This window comes from Colias eurytheme, chromosome 15 (assembly GCF_061535395.1).
Source record: "Colias eurytheme isolate Ceu_HAF_F1 chromosome 15, ilColEury1 Martin Lab GWU primary, whole genome shotgun sequence".
NCBI classification, from domain to species: Eukaryota; Metazoa; Arthropoda; class Insecta; order Lepidoptera; family Pieridae; genus Colias; species Colias eurytheme.
In genome coordinates, this window is record NC_142994.1 from 7,675,974 (window position 1) to 7,698,841 (window position 22,868).

Genomic DNA, 22,868 nt, shown 5'->3' on the forward strand with positions numbered 1-22,868 from the left:
AGCTTAAAAATTACCACAATACTGGTATCAAGACGAATAATCTGGAAATTCCTCAATTTTTTTTTAATTTTACTGACCAATAATGTTGATGTTGTCCTTGGTAGACGAGCAAAATTACCTTTTGGACCTCATTTGTAGATTTCGTTTAAAAAAAGGATTTTTTTTTCTATACTAAACCAATAATCCAGCGAATAATAAATTGTTTAATTAGGAATTTGATCCAAGATAAATGCAGTTTTGACTGATTAACCGTTTATAATTTATATGGTTACAGAAAACGGCTCAGGGCGCGCAGTCGGAGGTCACCGTAGTGAGCGGCGCGAGACAATGCGAGGCAATGGTTGCGAAATTGCGCAGTTTACACAACCGATCTGCTCAGCCCTACCATATATTTTCTAGTTTCAATGTACAATTACAATACCTTTGAAGGTTTTATGTAATTATATAGCGAGAGCTCATTATTCACACAATAGTATGTAAATAGTAATTTAGTAAATACATAAGTTTATTAGATATGGAATTCGCGAGCTATTTTCGAAAATGCGGATATCAGCTCCGTTTTATATTTCTCTGAATTTCTTAAATATATAACATCTTACATCACTATTCAATCTGTCACCGGACAAACCTTAACTCTGAAGTAGGGTTCGACAATTAAAGACAAGTTTAATGGCTTCCTTGTTATTTTTAAGTGGTAGTTTTAAATTTTAAAATTTCCATATTGTAACAGGTAACACGAAGGACTGCTGCATGCGTCATCACTAGGAGCGTTGTACCTACTCTGAGGAATCCATGACACATCGGATATTGCATGACTACGATGAGCTGCTTAAAATTAAAATTCTTGTATTTGAAACGAGAAGTCTCAAAATATTTTATTTAAAAGCACAAATTAAGCTTGAAGGATTTTCTAAGTGCCTGATATTAATTATTTGCGATTAAATAGCTATGTTCCAATAAAATGCAGTCAAGGGTAAGAATTGAATTCTTGTAATATCATCATTAGATAATAATGTATTCAGACGATAACATGATCAGGTTTCGAATGGTTTTGATTACGTTAGTGATTAAATAAATCTATTATCACGTCAATTCTCCGTAAAAATGCAAGCTCATCTGCATGAAACATAATATAGCTTATAAATTTAGATTTGCAGGATGAAAGAAACTCTGATGACTAACGGCAAGTTTAAAAGTTCATATTATAACGAGATCCTTGGAAATCCCCATAGAGACACATTTAAAATACCGCAATTATAAATGGACAAAATGTTTCGGCAATAATATCGGTGCGTGCGCGTAGGAAGCACGGGATGCGATGGCAGAGGGCAAGTCAATTGACGCCGGGTTACATCCGGGCGCGATTTCAATTGTCCCTACGAGCACGTGCTACATTAATTACAACGCTCCACCTGCTTTTACATTCCAACAACGTTTACATGCAAATAAACGAAAAATACCCTCGTGACGTGCTATGAAACGACTATGAATGATTAACAACGCCAAGCAGCAAAAAACTTAACTTCACAAAACTTTATGTAACGCCAACAACGCAACATCTAATCAATGAGCGATACTGAATACAGAGCGACGACGCAATTCAACATTACCCCATACGAACATAAAACAAAGTATTGTCGATGTTGCTAAATCTCAACGCAATAAATTAACAAGTCCTGCAGTATTTACTATACATAATATAACTCCATAAAAGGGCTGGACAATAATCATTGTAGCGCATTTTTATTTCTTATACACAGGTGGCGTGTGTCCATCACGGTGACACGGTGAAATAGCGGCGACACGTGTAGAGGCCTCACGTGTCACCATCGATACGGAAAGTTACGAGTATTTCTAATTGTTTTGTTGCATCTATTAAACATTTGAGTACAGAATATGTTGATTGTAAATGCAGTTTAGTTTTTTAAGGTTCCACACCAAAATGGTGGAAACTGGAAAGAAGACAGTATTTTTAAATTTCTGTTTCTACGGTCACAAAGTAGGTACTACTATATGTAAAAACTTCAATATGTCTCACTGTGATTTTTACAGAGATTTAGAATTTGAGTAACTTTTTAATTTGAGCTGGTAAAAGATGGTATGGAACATGAATTTAGCCACTTAAAACTAGATTTTATTAAAGAAAATCTACAATAAAGATAAATCTAGACTAAAAAAAAGTAAGTATAATCTTCTAATCTAAGACACCAGTCAAATAAAACAGTTTTATCCCTCATAGAATGTCAGGTATGCCAAATCCCTAACGGTACCTCATGAGTATGTCTACAGATTCCATTACATAGATTAGAATGTTGTCAACTCCATAACAATAACTCCGCTTCGTTATAAGTAACACTTCTGTACCATTCCGACATCTGCTCTTTTACCTTTCAATTTACATGAAATGCGCTTTTAATTATGGCATTATAATCGATATCAAATATGAATATGAATAACAGTCGAGACATTACTTACACCATAAAATTGCCATTATTATGTGTTAAATATTTAAAGCAATGGGATAAAGAGAAGATTATTAAGTAAAGTAGCTCACACAGCTCACATGCACGCTGCTATGCAGATTGCTGCTAATTGACGGCAGGTCCGGCTTGCGTTCCGTCTTCTTCGCTTGCCGCTTGGCCTTGCCTTCTAGGAACCTCTTCTGGAGTGCACTCGTCTCCAAGTTCTGCTGTTCGCAGGCGCCGGTGAACGACTGGTCGAACCTTGGCACACATTCCGATTGCCGTCGTCTATATGTTTCTATTCTTCGTCTGTGGAAGGGAAACTTTTTTTAATAAATAGCCAAAATGTATAATGCTTTCTTGTTTGGAGAATGGTTGGAATTAAAATCATGAAAAACCCTTATTACTACAGAAGTCGACAGAGGTGCAAAACAAAGGACAGAAGGAAGTTGTTCAATGAAACTGATATTGCGTGAGCCCGACACTAGGGTTGCCAACCGTACTATAATATATAGTATTGTACTATATTTCGGGTCTGCGTACTATATACTGTTGAAAACATATATAGTACGCAAAAATACTATATTTTCAACACCGACAAATGTCACAAACAAATCTTTAATTTAAAAAAAATGGCTAAGTCATATAACCTATTGCGCATATACCAGTGGCGAGAAGAAAGAAACAGAAGTAGTGTATCAATAATAAAAAATGAGCTTTTGATTTATATTAATTTAAAAATTGAATGTGACAAAGCTTGATACTTTTATTTTAAACATAAAAATGACTGCGTTAAAAACAACCGACTTCAAAAACGGAAAAGTACAAAATAAAAAAGATTTGATATCATTAATTACTACATAATACATATTATTTAGATGTGCTTTTTATTAAATAGGTTTGAAGTCGGTGCCAAACACTTAGTATTAAGCCCGTGCACCGACATCAAACCTATTTAATAAATAGCATATCCAAGCCCAATCTCAATAAAGTTGAGTCAATGTATTATGTACTAAGTTCCTATGGCCACCTTCCGATTCCATCATCAAATCAGCTCTCTGTCATGATAATTTTTCATCGCTATCCAATTTACATACCTACGTATACAAAATTTCAGCTCAATCGGTTACCGGGAAGTGAGTCAAAGTAACTTGGTACATTTCAATTAAGTCATCTAGTACAGACAAAAATGCTCATAAAATAAAAACTACTGGGCCTATCCGAATAAAATTTTTCTGGGATCAATTCGACACCATTCCGCATCGAATAAAAAAAGAATCACGTAAAACGGTTAAGAAACCTCGGAGTAATCAGTGTACATACTTAAAAGAAAATTATACCGGCCGAATTGATAACCTCCTCCTTTTTTTGAAGTCGGTTAAAAAAGCTGTTACACAGTGCAAGAAGTGCAAAAAAATATAGTTTTTATAAAAATAAATATATATTTGTCAATTTTTTTGTTTTTCCTATAAAATACTATATTTTTTTTAATGTACTATATTTTTTACACCTTTTTTGGAAAATACTATATTTTGATGATGAAGTGTTGGCAACCCTACCCGACACCCAATCATGGCCATTTATATTTATTTTTTATTAAACTGTACCGATTAATTTTATATATAATCTGCTCAAACGTATAAGAGATTTTTAGAGCAATGGACAGAAATACTTCGAAAAAACATGTATTTTTTCTAAGTGTTTTCCATCTCCCTCCATATTATTAAACAGGACAAGATTATTTCTGATGCTATAATAAAAAGAAAATTTTTACACATGAACTTCTTTTTTCTTATCGAAAATCGAAATACGAGGTGTCTATCTATTAGTGACATCACGAGACTGGAAACCGATTGGAGGCGCACGATACATGCAGTAAACAGTATTCCGAACGACGTGATGCTCACTCAGCCGCAACACCGACGGTCACCTTGAGCAAATGTTAATGCGGACAAGTCTACTTCGTAAAAAATATCATTACCAAGCTTTTCATTTATTCGACGAAAATATTTGTTTCCAAACGATATATTGTCCAAGGTTATCGTCAACTATGCTGGATTTGTAATACGCAAATTTAATATTCGAATACCGTGTGTCAGACGAAATTGTATCCATTTATACCTATCTACTTAAAATGCTGTAACCTTGAATGAGTTTCATGTACTTACTCAAAAAACCAAATTATAAAGTTCGAAATAAATGTACGTATTTCCGAATACGTAGTGATAATATTATAATCATCGCACGTTACTTTACAGTAACATAGAGCAGATAAGGTAGTAGACTGTCAGAAAAAAAAATCGGATCTTATTTTCAAAGCTCGGAGTAGGTGCCTAATATTTCAAATTTACGTAGACTTTACATACAAAGTAGGCATTTCACACAACGTATGTACGTATTCTTAACCATTACCTAATCGTTCGCTCGTACCTCTAGACATTACATAACGAGTTTATATCAACGGAACACGTCATTCGATTTCGGATTCGATATCAGCGCGCATACTACAAAATAATAAAAAGTACAACTCTTTATAGGTAACAAAATATGTAGAAGTATGTAGGTATTACGTTTTTCTAAACTACTAAGCACAGTAAAAGCCCTTGCAATCGATGTTTTGCTATGGAAACTTAAGATACTAAATATGTAGTTAGTTTTTAACCAGTCGCTTTTCATACTAGATGGAGACTACACAAGGAATCCATACTAATATTATAAATGCGAAAGTAACACTGTCTGTCTGTCTGTTACTCAATCACGCCTCAACTACTGAACCAATTTGCATGAAATTTAGTATAGAGATATTTTGATACCCGAGAAAGGACATAGGATAGGTTTTATCCCGGAAATCCTACGGGAACGGGTTTTTCTTTGTAAACGCGGGCGAAGCCGTGGGCGGAAAGCTAGTATGATATAAATACACCATATAGAATAAATCTATGGATACTAAGAAAAAAAATAATTATTTAAAATAAAAATATAGATTGTTGTAAGTACAAGTTTCTTTTTCACTCAATCTCTCATAGAGTATTCAGTTTCTCGGATTGCGTGTGAAATTTACTGTACCAGTACGTCGAAACTGCAATAAATTACTTTCTCTGAGTGAAATAGGTAATTTTATGATATTACCGACGAAGGCACTATAACTGAAGTCCATTATATGTCTGAGCACCCAGTAGCTGGGCATTGAGAAATCTCGGCATTTATAAATCGAGGGGCATGCATGGGTATTTCCTTAATACATATTAGAACCATCTTTAAAATTAGACATAAAACTAAAGATTTTTTTTTTTGATAAATACCTAATTTAAGATATAAAGTTACTTTTATTCAGCAATACTTATAGTATTTAGGATAATTTACAAAATATTCACAACTCTACTGAAACACGTTAGCTTGATTTTCACTCTTATTTTGTGATCGGGTAAGTACGTCTTGAGTTCGTGTGCCAAGTATACACAGACTGACAGGTTAGTTGAACCCGAAAGAAAAACCTTTAAGTCAACGGAATATAGTAATGACGTTGTTCGTCACGCTTGAGCTAGAACTCGACTCGTTGAGAAAACGGCATCCACACTCTTACTACGTTGACTTAAAAGGTTTTTTGTCTGCGGCAAGCCGATTCTTCATTGATGCATCGGGGGACACCTAAGGGACGCGAGGAACGATATGGCCGACTTCTGGTTGAAGGGTGAGCGACTAAAGGCGTATCGCACGCTGACGCACTATAAACTCGTAGGTGTTTTTGTTCAGTTCATTGACCAGCCGATGTGACTTGTAAGTGTCGCACACACCGCAAACAACGCCATCGATAAGTCAGAACATTTGATTGGACGTCACGATATGTCACTGACATCATTCAAGCGAAGATTATTATTTATCCTGAGCTTTTCCACCTGTTCACTTGTTTATTTGCGTTTGCGATTTAAGTAGCGTCTGGTTTGTTTCTCATCCCATTTAAAGTTGATTGCCATACATCCGACATAATATCAGTAATAATTATCAAGTTACATATAACTTATAACTGCATAATACATTGTCGGGGGACCAGCTTTGAGACTGGAAAGAGATAGACTGGAGAGAGTGGCAAGACTTATAAAACTAAGTGTAAAGGTAATCACAGTGTTTATTGGTTAAACCAATAACGTGACGTGATGAAATAAAGTCAGTTAATAGACAGAAAATCTTCAAAATATAGGTATGCTATACTATTTCTTAGTTTTATGATGATGGCCTCTATTTGCTCAATTGGAACGGTTAAACTAGTCTGATTTCCACATTCAATATAAATGACATAGGAGACGCAAATCTTATCTGCACTCTATATTAACTACTTTCACCGCACCGTCGCGTTGTGTACCTACACATAATGTTGCTCTAATATAAATAAGAAGACGGTGATTGCATGTTTTTATGAAAAAATAGTTGGGAATATTTTCAATGCCATACCAACAATTTATAAAATAAATCTATAATTGAATTGTTTACATATTATGTATTTAAAATTTACATAACATGCTTCAATTTGGGGATATACAGTGGTGGACGTTTAATTAGAAACAGGTAACACGATGAAGTAGTCATCAAGTTTATTTAACATTTGTGTATTAAAGTATTAGAGATTAAGCATTATTTCATATGTAATAGAACACCCGTTTATCTAGTTTTATAATAAATTGCTTAATTTTAATCAAACGTTAGCTTAAATTAATAAAATCAAACAACTTTAGGTGAAGTCTGATTTCCGCGTATTTTCAGTCTGGACAACAAATTAGAAACAGCATGTTTCGAGTGTTCTAAAGTCAAAACCTATTAAAATGCCGTCAATATTTTTTTCATCTATAAATATTTGCACCGTTTTTTAAACATTCTATCTAAAAGTTTCTGAAAATTAATTTACTTTGCAGCAAAAATGGGTAAAAGTAAGATTCGTGACCCATCAACAAGAAAAATAATTTTAAGTTTACATTTTGACAAAAACTGGAGTTACAGGAAAATTGCAAATCATTTAGAGTGTTCGATAAAAAGATATTCAATGCTATAGTTTATTTCAAAGAGCATGGTACTTCTGATTAAGTGCCTAGAAAAGCTTGACCATGAAAAACTACTGCTCGCGAGGATAGCTAAATTATTCTTTTCGCAAAGATAGATCCATTTAAAGGTTCCAATTCTATTAGGAAATATGTTTTTGCAAACGTGTGAAAATCTCTTACAATCTGAGCCACGACGTTGTAAAGCCGTTGTTGTCTATAAAGATTATAACAATCTAAAAACAACCCCATACTATAATGTTTCCTCCGCCTTGCTTAACTGTTTTTAATTTATTATCTAAGGTATGGTTAACTGGACGACGCGCGTATCTTTTGCCATCAGAATTGATTAAATTAATTTGTTTCGTCCCAAAATAAAACTTTTTCACTGGCGGACTGTTCTCAAACAATATTTCTTAGTAAATGCAAATCTTCGTTCCCTGCCTAATAAGAAGCTGTACTTTCCTGGCGTCTCTCACAAACAATTTTGCCTCGACTTACCACCCGAAAACCGATCTCATCGACACATGGCGTGGTTCATCTTCGGAAAAAACTAATTTTATAATAGAATTTGAGCTTTTAAATGGATCCATTTTTGCCAAAAGAATCATTTGCCTATCCTCGCGAGCAGTGATTTTTTATGGTCCAGCTTTTCTAGACACTTGATCAGAACTACCATGCTTATTGAAATAGACTGTAACATTGAATATCTTTTTATCGAACACTCTAAATGATTTGCAATTTTCCTGTAACTCCAGTTTTTGTCAAAATGAAAACTTAAAATTATTTTTCTTGTTGATGGGTCACGAATCTTACTTTTACCCATTTTTGCTGCAAAAAAATTAATTTTCAGAAACTTTTAGATAGAATGTTTAAAAACGGTGCAAATATTTATAGATGAAAAAAATATTGACGGCATTTTAATAGGTTTTGACTTTAGAACACTCGAAACATGCTGTTTCTAATTTGTTGTCCAGACTGAAAATACGCGGAAATCAGACTTCACCTAAAGTTGTTTGATTTTATTAATTTAAGCTAACGTTTGATTAAAATTAAGCAATTTATTATAAAACTAGATAAACGGGTGTTCTATTACATATATGAAATAATGCTTAATCTCTAATACTTTAATACACAAATGTTAAATAAACTTGATGACTACTTCATCGTGTTACCTGTTTCTAATTAAACGTCCACCACTGTAGGTACTTACATAAATTAGATAAAACATAAAAAATTACGATAATTTCCTTCTAGGTATCGTAATTTTAAAACTGTTTAGAGTGTGTACAAGGTACGCGCTGGTAATTGGTATACCTATATTAAGAAGAGCTGGAACGTCAACACATTTAAGGCTTTGTCAGATAGGACGCGTATTTTAGCGCTGCGTAGTAGCGCTACAGCGTCCTGTTTTAACGTCGCGCGAGGCTTCGTCAAACAGAACGCTTTAGCGCGCGTTAGGACACAGCAATTGATATTATTAAAGCTGCATGTTGTTTACATAATTATTACTTACGAACAAAACAAGGTACAGCGATATTAACTCCGGAGTCGGAAGAATTTTTTACTTACCAGTTTCATTAATTTCTTCTCCGATTTTTGCCCACAATTTTGCCTTCATTGATATATCTTTATAGTTTATATGAACTATCCTTCGTATTATATAAGCATGGATATTTTCTAACCAATTCTATCAAATTTTCGGTCATTATGCAGTATTTTATTATTATTTTACGCCTATTAACTCCGACGCTAAAATAAAATTTGTAAAAAAATACAACACCCGACGTTAAAGCGTCCTAACGCCGCGACAGAGCGTTGCGTACTGCTAGCGCCGGCGCTCTGTTTGACGGTATTCTACGATGGTAGTAGAACACATCTTAGCGTCATATCGCGGCGTCAACTTAACGCTCTGACGCGCGCTAAGTACGCGTCCTGTCTGACAAAGCCTTTACACATTGCACATGTTAGGCCGGGAGATACTGACACAAAATTTCGGGTCATTTGTAACAGGATGGCGGTCTAGAGGGGTCTTAGTACGCAATGACAAAAAGAAAAATGATGGTCAGAACTCAGAACGCTGGTACCGGTGGACTAGTCGCGTGGGCGTTAGTCACACTCGTCGGATAAATAGCGAAAGTCCAACGATTTGTAACACAAAAATTTTAGAATTTACCGATAGCACAGACTAATAATAATATACTACGTATACAACAGACGGTGCACTCCATACAAAAAAAGTTGCACTATGAATTTACGCAATTAAAGCGCCAGTGGGGAAATAACGTACTACATGATCGATTATATCTCTTAGTCTTTTGCTTTTAACACACTAGATGGCACGTTAAACACTGACTTGATGTTCTTTTCCTTCCAGAGCCACTAGATGGCACTAATGTAAATATATGTACACGTACCTTTTATTTTCAAGTCTTTGGCGTCAAGTGTCAACTGTCAACTGTCAACATAATATTTTGTACACGTTCGCAATAACAAATTTGTTCAAGAGAGGAGAAGAATTAATCCATCCCAAATGTAAATACGATTCTCCACAAAAACATTGTAGACACAAGAAAGGGATTTCTACATTTGCTACTAAGAAGGATATGGGATCATGAAGGATTTCATCTGTTTTAATACCAGTAAAATGGAATGAGCGCCGTGGCCGTGACTGTGTTTGGTACATAAAGAATGACAAACATTCAACTTAAAATTATTATGAGTGCATTACGGGCAAACACACAATAAGTTGTCCTTTGACTAAGATGTACTTAATTTTAAGGAACACTAAAATGGATGGCTAGAATAGGTATAATCGCATACATAGTATTTATTTCTAGTCTGTTGTATAAATAATCAAAGACTACAAAATATATAGTGAACTATGTCTTTAATATTAATTCTACAGTTTACAGTGTAGTGTGCAATCTATTGTATGTGTGCGTCTAGAATATATAGTCCTGTTGTTCTACAGTTTAAGCAGTTCAATACAAGCTTACAGTCGAGTCAAGTGTTTCATTAACCACCAACCATTGCATGGCAACCCTGCCAGTTTTGTAAATTGTAGTCTACCTAACCTGACTGTTGGTTTTGATTTGTATCACACAAAGAATACTATACCAAATTTCAAGAAATAAGAATTAAATATTTGATTAACTTTTACTAATATACAGGAGCTTATACATCAAACAAGACCAAAACAGGGCTTTGGAGAAAGTGTGTATGGACAAAGACCACAATACATATGGTGCGGACAACTGCATGAAAAGCATGCAGTAAGGGACATTAAATAAATAAATAAATAAAACACATTTATTGTCAAGATCACAACACGAGATACATATATAAACGAAGGAAAAACAAAAAGAAATAAAAAGAAAAATAATTAAATAAAAATAATCTTATTCCTAAGAACTGTAATGTGGCAGTGAGTGACCTGACAAATGGAGCCAACTCAGTATATGATGGCAAGGTGATTAATACCTCACCACCACTGATTTTCAGTGACCCCAAGTGACTATTGGAGTTTCAGTCTAGAATTGTATATAATGATAATTTAACATGAGTATATTATGTGAAAGATATATTTCTATTAATATGATAAATACTAATAAATAAATACATCAGTTAAAACATGATATACATATATATACATATATATATGTATAGGTAGATATAATATCAGTATGTAATTATGTATATACTTAATGTAAATAAATAAAATGAAATTATGTATAACTATGTTACCGGAAATGTATGAAATCAAGGAATTGTATACAAATCCTAGTGGTCTAAGATCCGAATATAAGTCGAAATGCAACGGGGTGATAATAGAATGAGACCAATTTTATAATAAATTAAGTGTATTAAAAATGGTTTGACTGGAAAAATCCTGGACAGGATATTTTTTATTAGTTATTAAAAAAAAAATATTTTCATTTTTTATTAATTGCAGTTTCGAGATAATAAAACAAACGTTATTTGAAGACTTATTTACGAATGGGTCTCAAACTAATAGGAAAAGTGTACAATGCCGATGCCACTTAGGAAATGTATAAAATATTGTTTAATAAACTATTTAATGCATACATATCCTAGTAAATGTATAATCTTCCTTGGAATTATATATAATTCCAATATCGTATTAGGAAATGTATATAAAGTAAATGATTTCTGTAATAAAACACGTTGTTATTTTTTTTTATTATAGCACTTATTGAGACAATCGGGTAACAGTCTTACCGTAAAATAATAATAATATGTTCATATTATCTTACTAATTAACATTTCTTAAATCAACTTATATTCAATCAAATCAAATTTTCATTTATTTAAGGGTGCTATTACCGATTTTTAACAAAAAACGCTATTTTACGGTACCATTTTAACTCAAAGCAATTACACGTGAGAACAAAGTAATATCTTAATTTAAAGATAATATATTCAGATCTACGATCATCTTATAAAAATTGTACGACGTCATACAAAATTGTCGCTGAAATACGATTTTCCCAGCACAATGATCGCATAAAATGCAAAAAAATGGGGTCTAAAACGGTACAATTTTAAGAAAATTAAAAGCCTAATCTATCTTCTTACCTATAAATTATTGAGGGATATATTATAGTCCTTTATAGATTCTGATAATTTTTTTGTATCTAAATCAAAATTTTATTTCAATTATTAGCTAAAAAAATACTTCTTGATTTCTTCATACATTTTGCTCTCGCGGGTCGTCAGACCGCGCTCAGAAGCGCTCTTGGAAGGACGGGTGTATCGCTCCTTGTCCCAAAAATAAAACGAATTAGAAAAAGATTATTGTGCGTGCACTGTCGTTTTCGTGATTTGAAATATTTGATACTTATCAGATGCTCTTTTTTATGGGTTGTTGAATAGATTGGTGGGGTAAAACAATTCAAGATGGCGTCGACGAAAATTTGACTTTTTTTCGTGATGGGTGTCATTTTCATAGTTTTTGGGGTAGCTATTAACGAATATGAGGTCAAAACTGAAATCCAAGATGGCGCCGACAAAACTTTTACATCTTTTCGTCATGGGTATCATTTTCATGGTTTTTGGGGTAGCTATTAACCAATATGAGGTTAAAACTGAATTCCAAGATGGCGCCGACGAAAATTGTACATCTTTTCGTTATGGGTGTCATTTTCATGGTTTTTGGGGTAGCTATTAACCAGTTTGAGGTCAAAACTAAAATCCAAGATGGCGCCGACGAAAAATTTTACATCTTTTCATCATGGGTGTCATTTTCATGGTTTTTGGGGTAGCTATTAACGAATATGAGGTCAAAACTATAATCCAAGATGGCGCTGACGAAAATTTGACTTTTTTCGTGATGGGTGTCATTTTCATGGTTTTTGGGATAGCTATTAACGAATATGAGGTCAAAACTAAAATCCAAGATGGTCGTCGAATTTCAAGATCGCGTCATGGTAATACTGTCGCGTTATGGAGCAAGGCGGCGATTTTGGTATCTATGAATCTGACACGTTTTCTCGGCACACACGTTCTTTTTTTTATTATCTTCGTTTAAATGTTTTAGATAAACTTTATTTTAAAAAAAGTTTAGCGAATATATTTAAAGTTAATAATATCTGTCAGAATATAAACACAGATGATGATTGCCACAGAGTTGCGTTTTATATTACATTTCTAAATTCTAATATTTAGAATTTAGAAATGTAATATAAAACACAACACACAATTTTAAAGAACATTGAAATGCATATGCATTTCAATGTTCTTTAAAATCGATCGTTTTTTTTAAGACTTTCTACAAAACTGTAGTTGTTAACGTTTTAGTTATTTTATTTAAGTTTACTTTAAAGGAGTAAGAAAAATATACCTAATTATCGACGGTTACATTGGGGATTTGGTAATACCTACATAGCTGTCTCAAAAACCTTGATAATGACACCCATGCCGAAAAGATGTAAGAGTTTCGTCGACACCATCTTGGATTTTAGCTTTGACCACATATTGGTAAATAGCTACCACAAAAACCATGAAAATGACACCCGTGATGAAAAGATGTAAAATTTTCGTCAGCGCCATCTTCGATTTTAGTTTTGACCTCATATTGGTTAATAGATATCCCAATAACCATGAAAATGACACCCATGACGAAAATATGTAAAATTTTCGTCCGCGCCATCTAGGATTTTAGTTTTGACCTCATATTGGTTAATAGCTACCCCAAAAACCATGAAAATGACACCCGTGTCGAAAAGATGTAAAATTTTCGTCGGCGCCATCTTGGATTTTAGTTTTGACCTCGTATTGGTTAATAGATACCCCAATTACCATGAAAATGACACCCATGACGAAAATATGTAAAATTTTCGTCCGCGCCATCTTGGATTTTAGTTTTGACCTCATATAGGTTAATAGATACCCCAATAACCATGAAAATGACACCCATGACGAAAATATGTAAAATTTTCGTCCGCGCCATCTTGGATTTTAGTTTTGACCTCATATTGGTTAATAGCTACCCCAAAAACCATGAAAATGACACCCATGACGAAAATATGTAAAATTTTCGTCCGCGCCATCTTGGATTTTAGTTTTGACCTCATATTGGTTAATAGCTACCCCAAAAACTATGAAAATGACACCCATGACGAAATGATGTCAAATTTTCGTCGGCGCCATTTTGGATTTGACCTCATATTGTTTAATAGCTACTCCAACTCCTTGAAAATGACACCCATGACGAAAAGATTTCAAATTTTCGTCGGCGCCATCTTGGATTTTAGTTTTGACCTCATATTGGTTAATAGCTACCCCAAAAACCACCCACAATTGCAATTGTGTTGGCTACTTAGGAAAAGTTCAGATTTAAAGATATAGATAATGTGACGAATTTAATTTATTTAATTCCGACTGTTTCTCGGAATAACATACCTACATTTACTAAGAATTGCATACAATGCCGGGTTTAATATATTGCCGGTAACATAATATTATGTATGATAATAATTCTTAAAAAAGTATTTTATATATTTCTTAAAAAGCTTCGATATTGTATACAATAATACAATTCATATTCAAATTGTTGTAAAATAGTCCCACTTTTTTAAGTTGGTTGAATACACTAAAATACTTATAAGGATCGTACCTACTAATAAAAGTAACAAAATGAATTTTTTAAAGTTCCCAGTAATCTTCTGGAATCAATTTCAATAAAAATATAAAAAAAAAATATCAAGTATGAAGATGGTCTATAAAATGGATTGCGCTATGTTTACGTGAGCGTGATGTCCCGCGAACCACGTTGCGACGTTAAATACCTAAATTTGAGTAACGCAGATTTGTGACAGCGTCCTTAAGGTAATCAGTCCCCTCGTCCTGCTGTCCCCGTGTACATGTCGCAGTTGGATTATATAATCCGCCGTATTACAAACGGCCGGCATTTTGTAATATGCCGAAATTCGTCTTTTTCAAACATTCTACAAAAAGACGGTCGCGAGCCGACGGAGCCCCACTTCGTGGGGCTCCTATTTCTGTTTAGTTCTAAAAAACACGAACCTAACCTAACCCACCCCCTTATCCAAACCAAAAAATTCTGATTACGAATTTTCGGCATATTACAAAATGCCGGCCGTTTGTAATTCGGCGGATTATACAATCCGATTGCGACATACATACCCCTCGTCCCGCGTACCTTCCAATATCTTAGATGTTTTACATTTCCGACTGTTAGTTAGGAAATGTATGGATTTCCTAGGAAATGTGTACTATAAAATAATTTATTTCACACATTTCCATGCGATTTTAGGAATTACATATACATTTCCTGGGAATTTTATACAATGACGGATTACATACATTTCCGTTAACATATACTTACAATGTTTATAATTATAATGATAAATAGGCAGAAAATAACGGTCTATATACTTAATGTTATGTTATATTATAACCAGTAAATAAAATAAATATTTAATTAAAGTTTATGTGTAAACTGTAATTCGATACAAATGCAGGGTTAGAACAGGATTTTAAAATATGTCTCCGGTATTGGAAACGAAAATTATTAATATTTGTTAAACTGGTTAAATGGTGGTGGAATGTTGTTCCAACACTTATGGCTCTTTCAATTTATGCGTTTCGTATCGGACCGCTAGTCGCTACAGTGCCGAAGCTGTGCGTTTGTCGTAACTCGTACGGCGCACGGCCGGTCGTTTGTTTTCATACAAAATGCACGGTGCGGCAACAGCGCGGCGTCCGTACCTAGGGAATGCAATCCGGATTGCCCGAAATCCGATAAATCCGGATTTTGCTCGAATTTAAATAGGCTTTTAAATCCGGATTTAAAGAAGGTTATCCGGATTTTTCGAACATATTAGCACAGTATTACAATATTTATAGGTTCTAATGTTTCTTGCGTTAGACGATAGATGGCACTGTAAGTGCATCCCGTTCCCGCGCAAGCAGTCGAATTTGGCGCGAATCGCGACACGTCGCGAAGCGGGCCTAGAAATAATACGTTTGAATTTAGATTTTATCACATTGCATTACTGTTGACTTTTGTTTACAACAATTTATTACCATTCGAAGCGTCGACTGGAACGTATTTCAGCTTACGCAGCTTCGAGTATTCGAGTGAAGACAGGCTAAATAATGGAGTAGCTTCCATTTATAATGTTTTATTTTAGCTATGATTAATAAGTATTTTTTTTTAACTTTGTAGAATCTTGTTTATTGAAGTTATACTTTGTGTGTAGTTCATGAAAATTTGAATTTTGTTATTACTGATTTTGATAAAAATAAGAACTCTGATGGAAAGACTGTCATCATTACTAATAAAGAATGAAAAAGCAAAATAAGATTTTGCTTACTGATTTAGAAAATTGAAGGTGTTTCGTTTTAATATGTACACTACATAGTATAAAACAAAGTCGCTTTCCCTGTCGCTATGTCCCTATGTCCCTATGTCCCTTTGTACGCTTAAATCTTTGAAACTACACAACGGATTTTGATGCGGTATTTTTTAATAGATAGAATGATTCAAGAGGAAGGTTTATATGTATAGTAACATCCATTAAATAGTGGAGAAGTACTGTTATTTTTGAGGTTTCTAATGTGATGTCGTAAAGAATTACATTTTTTCCGCTTAATATATTGCAAACGCAGGCTAAACCCTACGAGTTTTATCAAAATAATGTACTAAGTATTATACACATTGAAAAGGTCTACAGAAAAGTCCGCGATGGTATATGTCTATCTCTTATGGATAATCCACAATAACATATTTTTGTCATTTACTTTTTACGACAAATAATAGCTAATTTTCGAAGTGATTTTCACTAGGGCATGCACCCGGGTTTACCCGGTTCCGAAAAACCCGGGTAAACCCGGGTTTTTTGATGATCTTGAGAACCGGGTCTGAATAGTATGAAACCCGGTTCTCCCGGTTCCGACCAAAATATTAAAATATAAAGTATTATTTATATTTTGCTGCATTATTTTAACAAATTTATTGTATCTGGCAACGTCAGACTCACGTGCATCGCGAATTTTCGTGCCACGCCTCAAGCGTGACTCTGATTGGTTGTCTAACCTTAGATGCTATTAGTTTCCTACGGTTGTATTACCAAAAAAATAAATTAGGCTTCGAAAATGACAAAAATTAGGCTACAGAAATATTTTTATTAGATTTCTCGTGAATTTGAAAAGCTGTTAATTTTACTGTTTCATATAATGATCCAGTCATGTTTTTGTTTTTGGTATCAAGCTGAAATTTATATCGATACTCAAGTCTTCGGTCCCTTTTATGTGAAAAAGTCAAACTCACAAGCCAACGCATCAAAAGATACAGCCGAAATGCTGCTGAAAAGACATGCTGAAAATTTTCGCAAATTTCGATATTCGCATGGATCGCAGGACTCAAAACCTATAGCTGGGTACTTTTCATGTTTTTATGTGATATTATGATAACAAGAGCGCCGAGACAACCGTCAAAACGCTAAGGAATAGAATACGCTATCGATACAAATTGACAAGCGTATGATGTTTTGCCTAAGGATTCGGTCACCCTACCAACGACGACGACGACCACGAACAAAATTTTCATCCAGTCGAAATTAAATAAAATTGTGCAAAACACAAAAATTTTTTTTCGAGATCAATGGATAAAAAATAGGTTTTCGTAGAAACGGTAGCTCCTAGGAAAAAATGTATTTAACCTTTTTTTATAGATAATTTTATGATCTAAAATTTTGGTTCCAGGTGATTGTATGATAAACTTACCGTCTCGGCGAAAATCGCAAAAAAAACTATTTTTTTATTAATTGACCTCGAATTAATTTTTTATCCGAGTACCATAATGACGGGAGATTTAAATATTTTATTTTGAATAAATTTCGGCAAGATTGGAATTTTGGTCGTGGTCGTCATCGTCGTTGGTAGTGTGGCCGAACCATTACCAAAATGTCATGAGCTTATGTCAATAATAATTAGCGTTAGCAATTTCTATTCCTGGGCGATACTGACGTTTGACTAAGGGCCAAGGTACTTTTATAAGACTGATAAATAAAGAGAAGTATTGAAATTATTTTTCTTTATTAATTTAATAAAATAAAACACAAGCCGCGTAAAATAAAAGGCCCATCAGGTACTTTTACAGTTACTTTTGTTTAATTTCGTATTTTTTTCCGAAGTATTATAAAAGAACCGGGTTACCCGGTTCTACCCGGTTCTGAGCTCGATTTGGAACCGGGTTTCAGAAACTTGGAACCGGATCCGGTTCTGCATGCCCTAATTTTCACCAATAGAACATTAATTCTTAACCAATTATTATATATATATATTATTATTATCATAGGACATTATTACACAAATCGACCTAGTCCCACAGTAAGCTCAATTAAGGCTTGTGTTGTGGGTACTAGGCGACGAAAAATATAATATTTAATAAATACATATATAGATAATAACACCCAGACCCAAGAACAAATAATTGAGTTCATCACACAAATATTGCCTTGCCCTGACCGGGGATCGAACCCGGGACCGTCGGCTCAGTAGGCAGTTACCTCACCACTGCGCCAACCGCGTCGTCAATTAAATACCTTGAATACATTGTTCATTTAATATAGATCTATATGGCCCTTTACACCGTATGATTTAAGTGAATATTTTCGAAGATATTACAGATTTAAAAATTGCGGGACGTAGCATTTGCGGCGGTACCGGCCGGCCGCCCGGGCCGCTATGTTTTTATATACAACGTTCACAGTTTTTCTGTAGTGTATTTAGTATCAGCATTGCACCCGTGCGAAGCCGGGGCGGGTCGCTAGTTTGTATATAATGAAAACTCTGTTTGCAATTTATGTTGTTTCTATTATCTAAGAAAATATTAAATGTTTTGTTATAATGTTTATGTCTGATGGATGTGACAAGGAGTCTGCTTTATGTTTTTTCTTTACCAAAGTGTAAAAGTTTTTATTTTATTAGAATTTTAGAGTTTGTCTAGTTAATTTCTAGGTATTGAAAAATATAAATACATTTGATTTAACTAAGATTCATGTTTTTTATTGATTTTACATAATAATAAACGTTTCAAACGGAAATGTCAAATTTTTCATTCAAAATCCGCTAAATCCGGATTCTCCGGATTATTGTATTAATCCGTTTTTCAAAATCCGGATTTTGTAAAGTAAACGGATTTGCATTCCCTATCCGTACCGCGAACGCTCGACAGCAGGACGGCAATCTACAGATCACCCATATTTGGCAATCTCGCTTCACCTAATGGCCTTGTCTGTTCAAGCCGAAATGAATTAATTACCTACTGCAAAAATTAAATAATTTAGATTACCTGGAAAAGACAAGGAAAATAAATTTTAAAAAAGTGTTCGACCGATTATTACCAAGTAGGTAAATAAATTAATGACAAGACAAGGTAATATGCTAATAATTTCCTAAAGAAAACATTTTTTTTCAAAATTTTCACATAATAGGTACTAGTACCTAACTAGACTCAAAAGTTTATGATAAGTCAATGAATGATAAATAGAATATGTTTAAGTAAAATGAAGTAGTTTATTTTACAATAAATTAATCTTATAAATTACCAACTTTCATTCTACGGCTTCAACCGTGTGCCTTATTCAATCCCTGTTCCTACACCTTGAATCCAACTAATATTTATGCAACAAAATTGAGATGTCCTTTTTCAACGTAGGTATGTACCGTGTATGTATATCGAAATTTCCGTCAAAATCGGTTCAGACGCGTGCGGGAATACCTATTTTCTCGTGGTCCCACTATTTTCTATTTTGTCCTACTATGACGGAGTAACTTTCGTATTTATCTACAAAACAGAAATGATTTGATTGTTTGTTTGTTTGTATTGGATAGGATCCGAAACTACTGGATTGATTTGAAAAATTATTTCACCATTCGAAGCAAAAATTATACCTACCTGATGAACATAGGCTACTTTTTATAACGGGAAAATACTTCATTCTTATGGGAATCGATGTCGAAATATTTAATTTTAGGCGCATAAAGAAAAAAAACGCAAAGGATCATTCAAAACCTTTTCTACGGTTTAAATCTCAAAACTTTTTGGTTCATACTTCATATAAAGGTAATCTGATAGGATTATTTAGAAAATAAAACAAGATGACGTAGGTAGGTATTTAACTTTAGTTTCGATTTATTATCATTATGATGATTTCTTGATATTCTTAACGACGCGGTTGGCGCAGAGGTAAAGTAACTGCCTACTGAGCTGACGGTCCCGGGTTCGATCCCCGGTCAGGGCAAATATTTGTGTGATGAACTTGATTATGTGTTTTTGGGTCTGGGTGTTATCTATATATGTATTTATATCTATAATATAAAAATGAATCCCAAAATGTGTTGGTAAGCGCATAACTTGAGAAGGGCTGAACCGATTTCGTTAATTCTTTTTTTATTATATTCCTTGAAGTACGAGGATGGTTCTCACGTAGAGAAAACGTAAATATGTACCACGGGCGAAGCCGGGGCGGACTGCTAGTGTATTTATAAAATATTAAATTATATTTATCATCGTCTATACTCTGTCCATTATATTATTTGTTTTTTGACAGCTTCACGCCTATGAAGGATTGTATTGTCTATGTTAAAATGTCATACAAATAATTATCGTTCTTCATGGACAGGTCCCGCCCACTTAGTGATGTCTACACAGAATTATTCAATGATGGGTCGATAGATTATAATAATCGATAGAAATACTCTGTAAAATATATCCGATGCAGAATAACTCTTCTATTATGTTATATAATTTAAACGTAAAGACAACCAAATTGTAAGATAGAAACCAATAAATAATAAAATATTAGTTTAGTTTAGTTTTAACATACAATGCATAGATATGTGGTCTTATTATTACATATCTTATTAGTACGTTTACGTTGTAATTATTATTTACGTACCTGATTCGATTTATGATAATATTTTTAATTTATAATTGAAATGGTATCACAATCGATAATCTTTTGAACATCACTTCTGGTATCACCCGTCGAGCTGTCAAAAAGCAATTCTTATAGTCTTAGGGCGTATTCAGAAAGAAAGCTTGAAACTTATAAGCGCTTAAAAGCGCTTATCGGCGCTTATAAGCGCTGGTAACCCGCGCAGGAAAATATATGAACATGCGCTTATAAGCGCTGATAGGCGCCGACAAGTTCCAACAAGTTACAACAAACTTGTCGGCGCCGATCAGCGCTTATAAGCGCATGTTCATATATTTTCCTGCGCGGGTTACCGGCGCTTATAAGCGCCGATAAGCGCTTATAAGCGCTTATAAGTTTCAAGCTTTCTTTCTGAATACGCCCTTAGATTATACATCTAAGCTTATAGTGGACAGACTATAGTACCCACAACATAAGCCTTAATTGAGATTACTGTGGGACTAGGTCGATTTGTGTAATATTGTCCTTTAATATTTATTTATAATTTATATACTTATAATTAAATGTGACTAGAAATAATATACTTACTACGGTTTAAGTATAGGTTGTATTATGTATATTATTTTGTAATGAGATCTTGCAATCAAATATTCACACAATCTCGCAAGTTTTCCGACAATTCATTTTTCGTATGAAAACGATCAATACACTAGGTACCTACCTAATATAAGCCGCTACAGGAACGCAGTTAGTAATAATTAATAACGGCTTTAACCCATTTACAATATTTTTTATAGGTACTGCAAAGGCAATGAGGTTATGTATTAAAAACGTAGTACATATATTATTATTAGTCTGTGGTCTGTGATATTATTATTAGTCTGTGTTAAAAACGTGAAAAGTAACGTAAAAACGTCTTAGTGCCATCTAGTATTCGTTTAGCATCGCCAAATCGGAGGAGAATAACTTGTTTATAGTAGTTTCATGAGATGGCGTTGTTTTGAATATAAACTTTTCTGTAAAATTAGTTAAAATCGAGTGAAAATTAAATTAAATAGGTAGGTTCCATTTACAAAAGTATGTAAAAAATTATAAAAAGCAATGAAATTGCAATTAAATCTAATTTTGTTTCTTGCTGGTTAAAATGATACACTTAGCGGCATCTATTGGTAGACGGATGGCATTAATCGTCTTTTGTATGTAGTGCACCAGACATGCCGATAGCCCTTAAAAAAGATGTAGGCGGTAGTGTCATGCCATACTTTTACGATGTGACTTACAGTCCGCCTTACCGACGTGAATGCGTTGATTTAAAAAAAACAATTCAACCATTTGTATCGGGCTAACTTTTGCACAGGTAACCATCGTCGTGCAGCCATTTACTAAAATCGCCATGCCATACTTTTCGGACGATTCCAAATAGTCGCCATACCGCGGAAAATCTGCAAATATTTGAATTTTTTTTTCTCGCCAAACGATTTGTACCACCCTACATTTTTTTTCAACAACTCCTGAATGATTATAAATAGAAGTATGATAATGCCATACCTGTGGGAGGTGGCGAATGTGTATAAGATTTTTTTCTTATTGTAAGATTTTATTCGTAGTTTGAACGATTTGTAGCAGTATGGCACTAATTTTTCCCTCTATTAAAAGTATGGCAAATATAATAATGGTCACGTTGCATCATATACTTTCCAAAAATGCCGTACTGGTCAACGGCAAACAACCGACCGACCGACGACGACAAATCGCCAATTCTTTTCATTTTTTTTTACGTCTTGGCTTAAGTCTTACAATCATCCGCCCCATGTTTGCAATCTGCGATATTTTTTTCTAGGTAGAATTGTATACAAACAAACGGAATATAATGATCCCATACTGTAAAAAATTATTTTACGTATTGTACAGTCGTATTTTTGAAACGTGACGAATAAATTAATTTT

At 33.9% G+C, this 22,868-nt stretch overlaps 1 protein-coding gene across 2 annotated transcripts in view; it reads right to left on the reverse strand.

Moving 5' to 3' along the window:
• Window positions 1–22,868, reverse strand: part of LOC149902439 (uncharacterized) — a 46,641-nt gene that overhangs the window by 16,526 nt on the left and 7,247 nt on the right. Inside the window, exon 2 of one of the 2 annotated variants that reach the window (XM_090109830.1) lies at window positions 2,564–2,771. In XM_090109830.1, coding sequence (XP_089965956.1) covers window positions 2,564–2,771 — 208 coding nt within the window. Of the gene's footprint in view, window positions 1–2,554; window positions 2,772–22,868 lie in introns of both variants that reach the window. The other variant, XM_090109829.1, reaches the window with a different exon arrangement.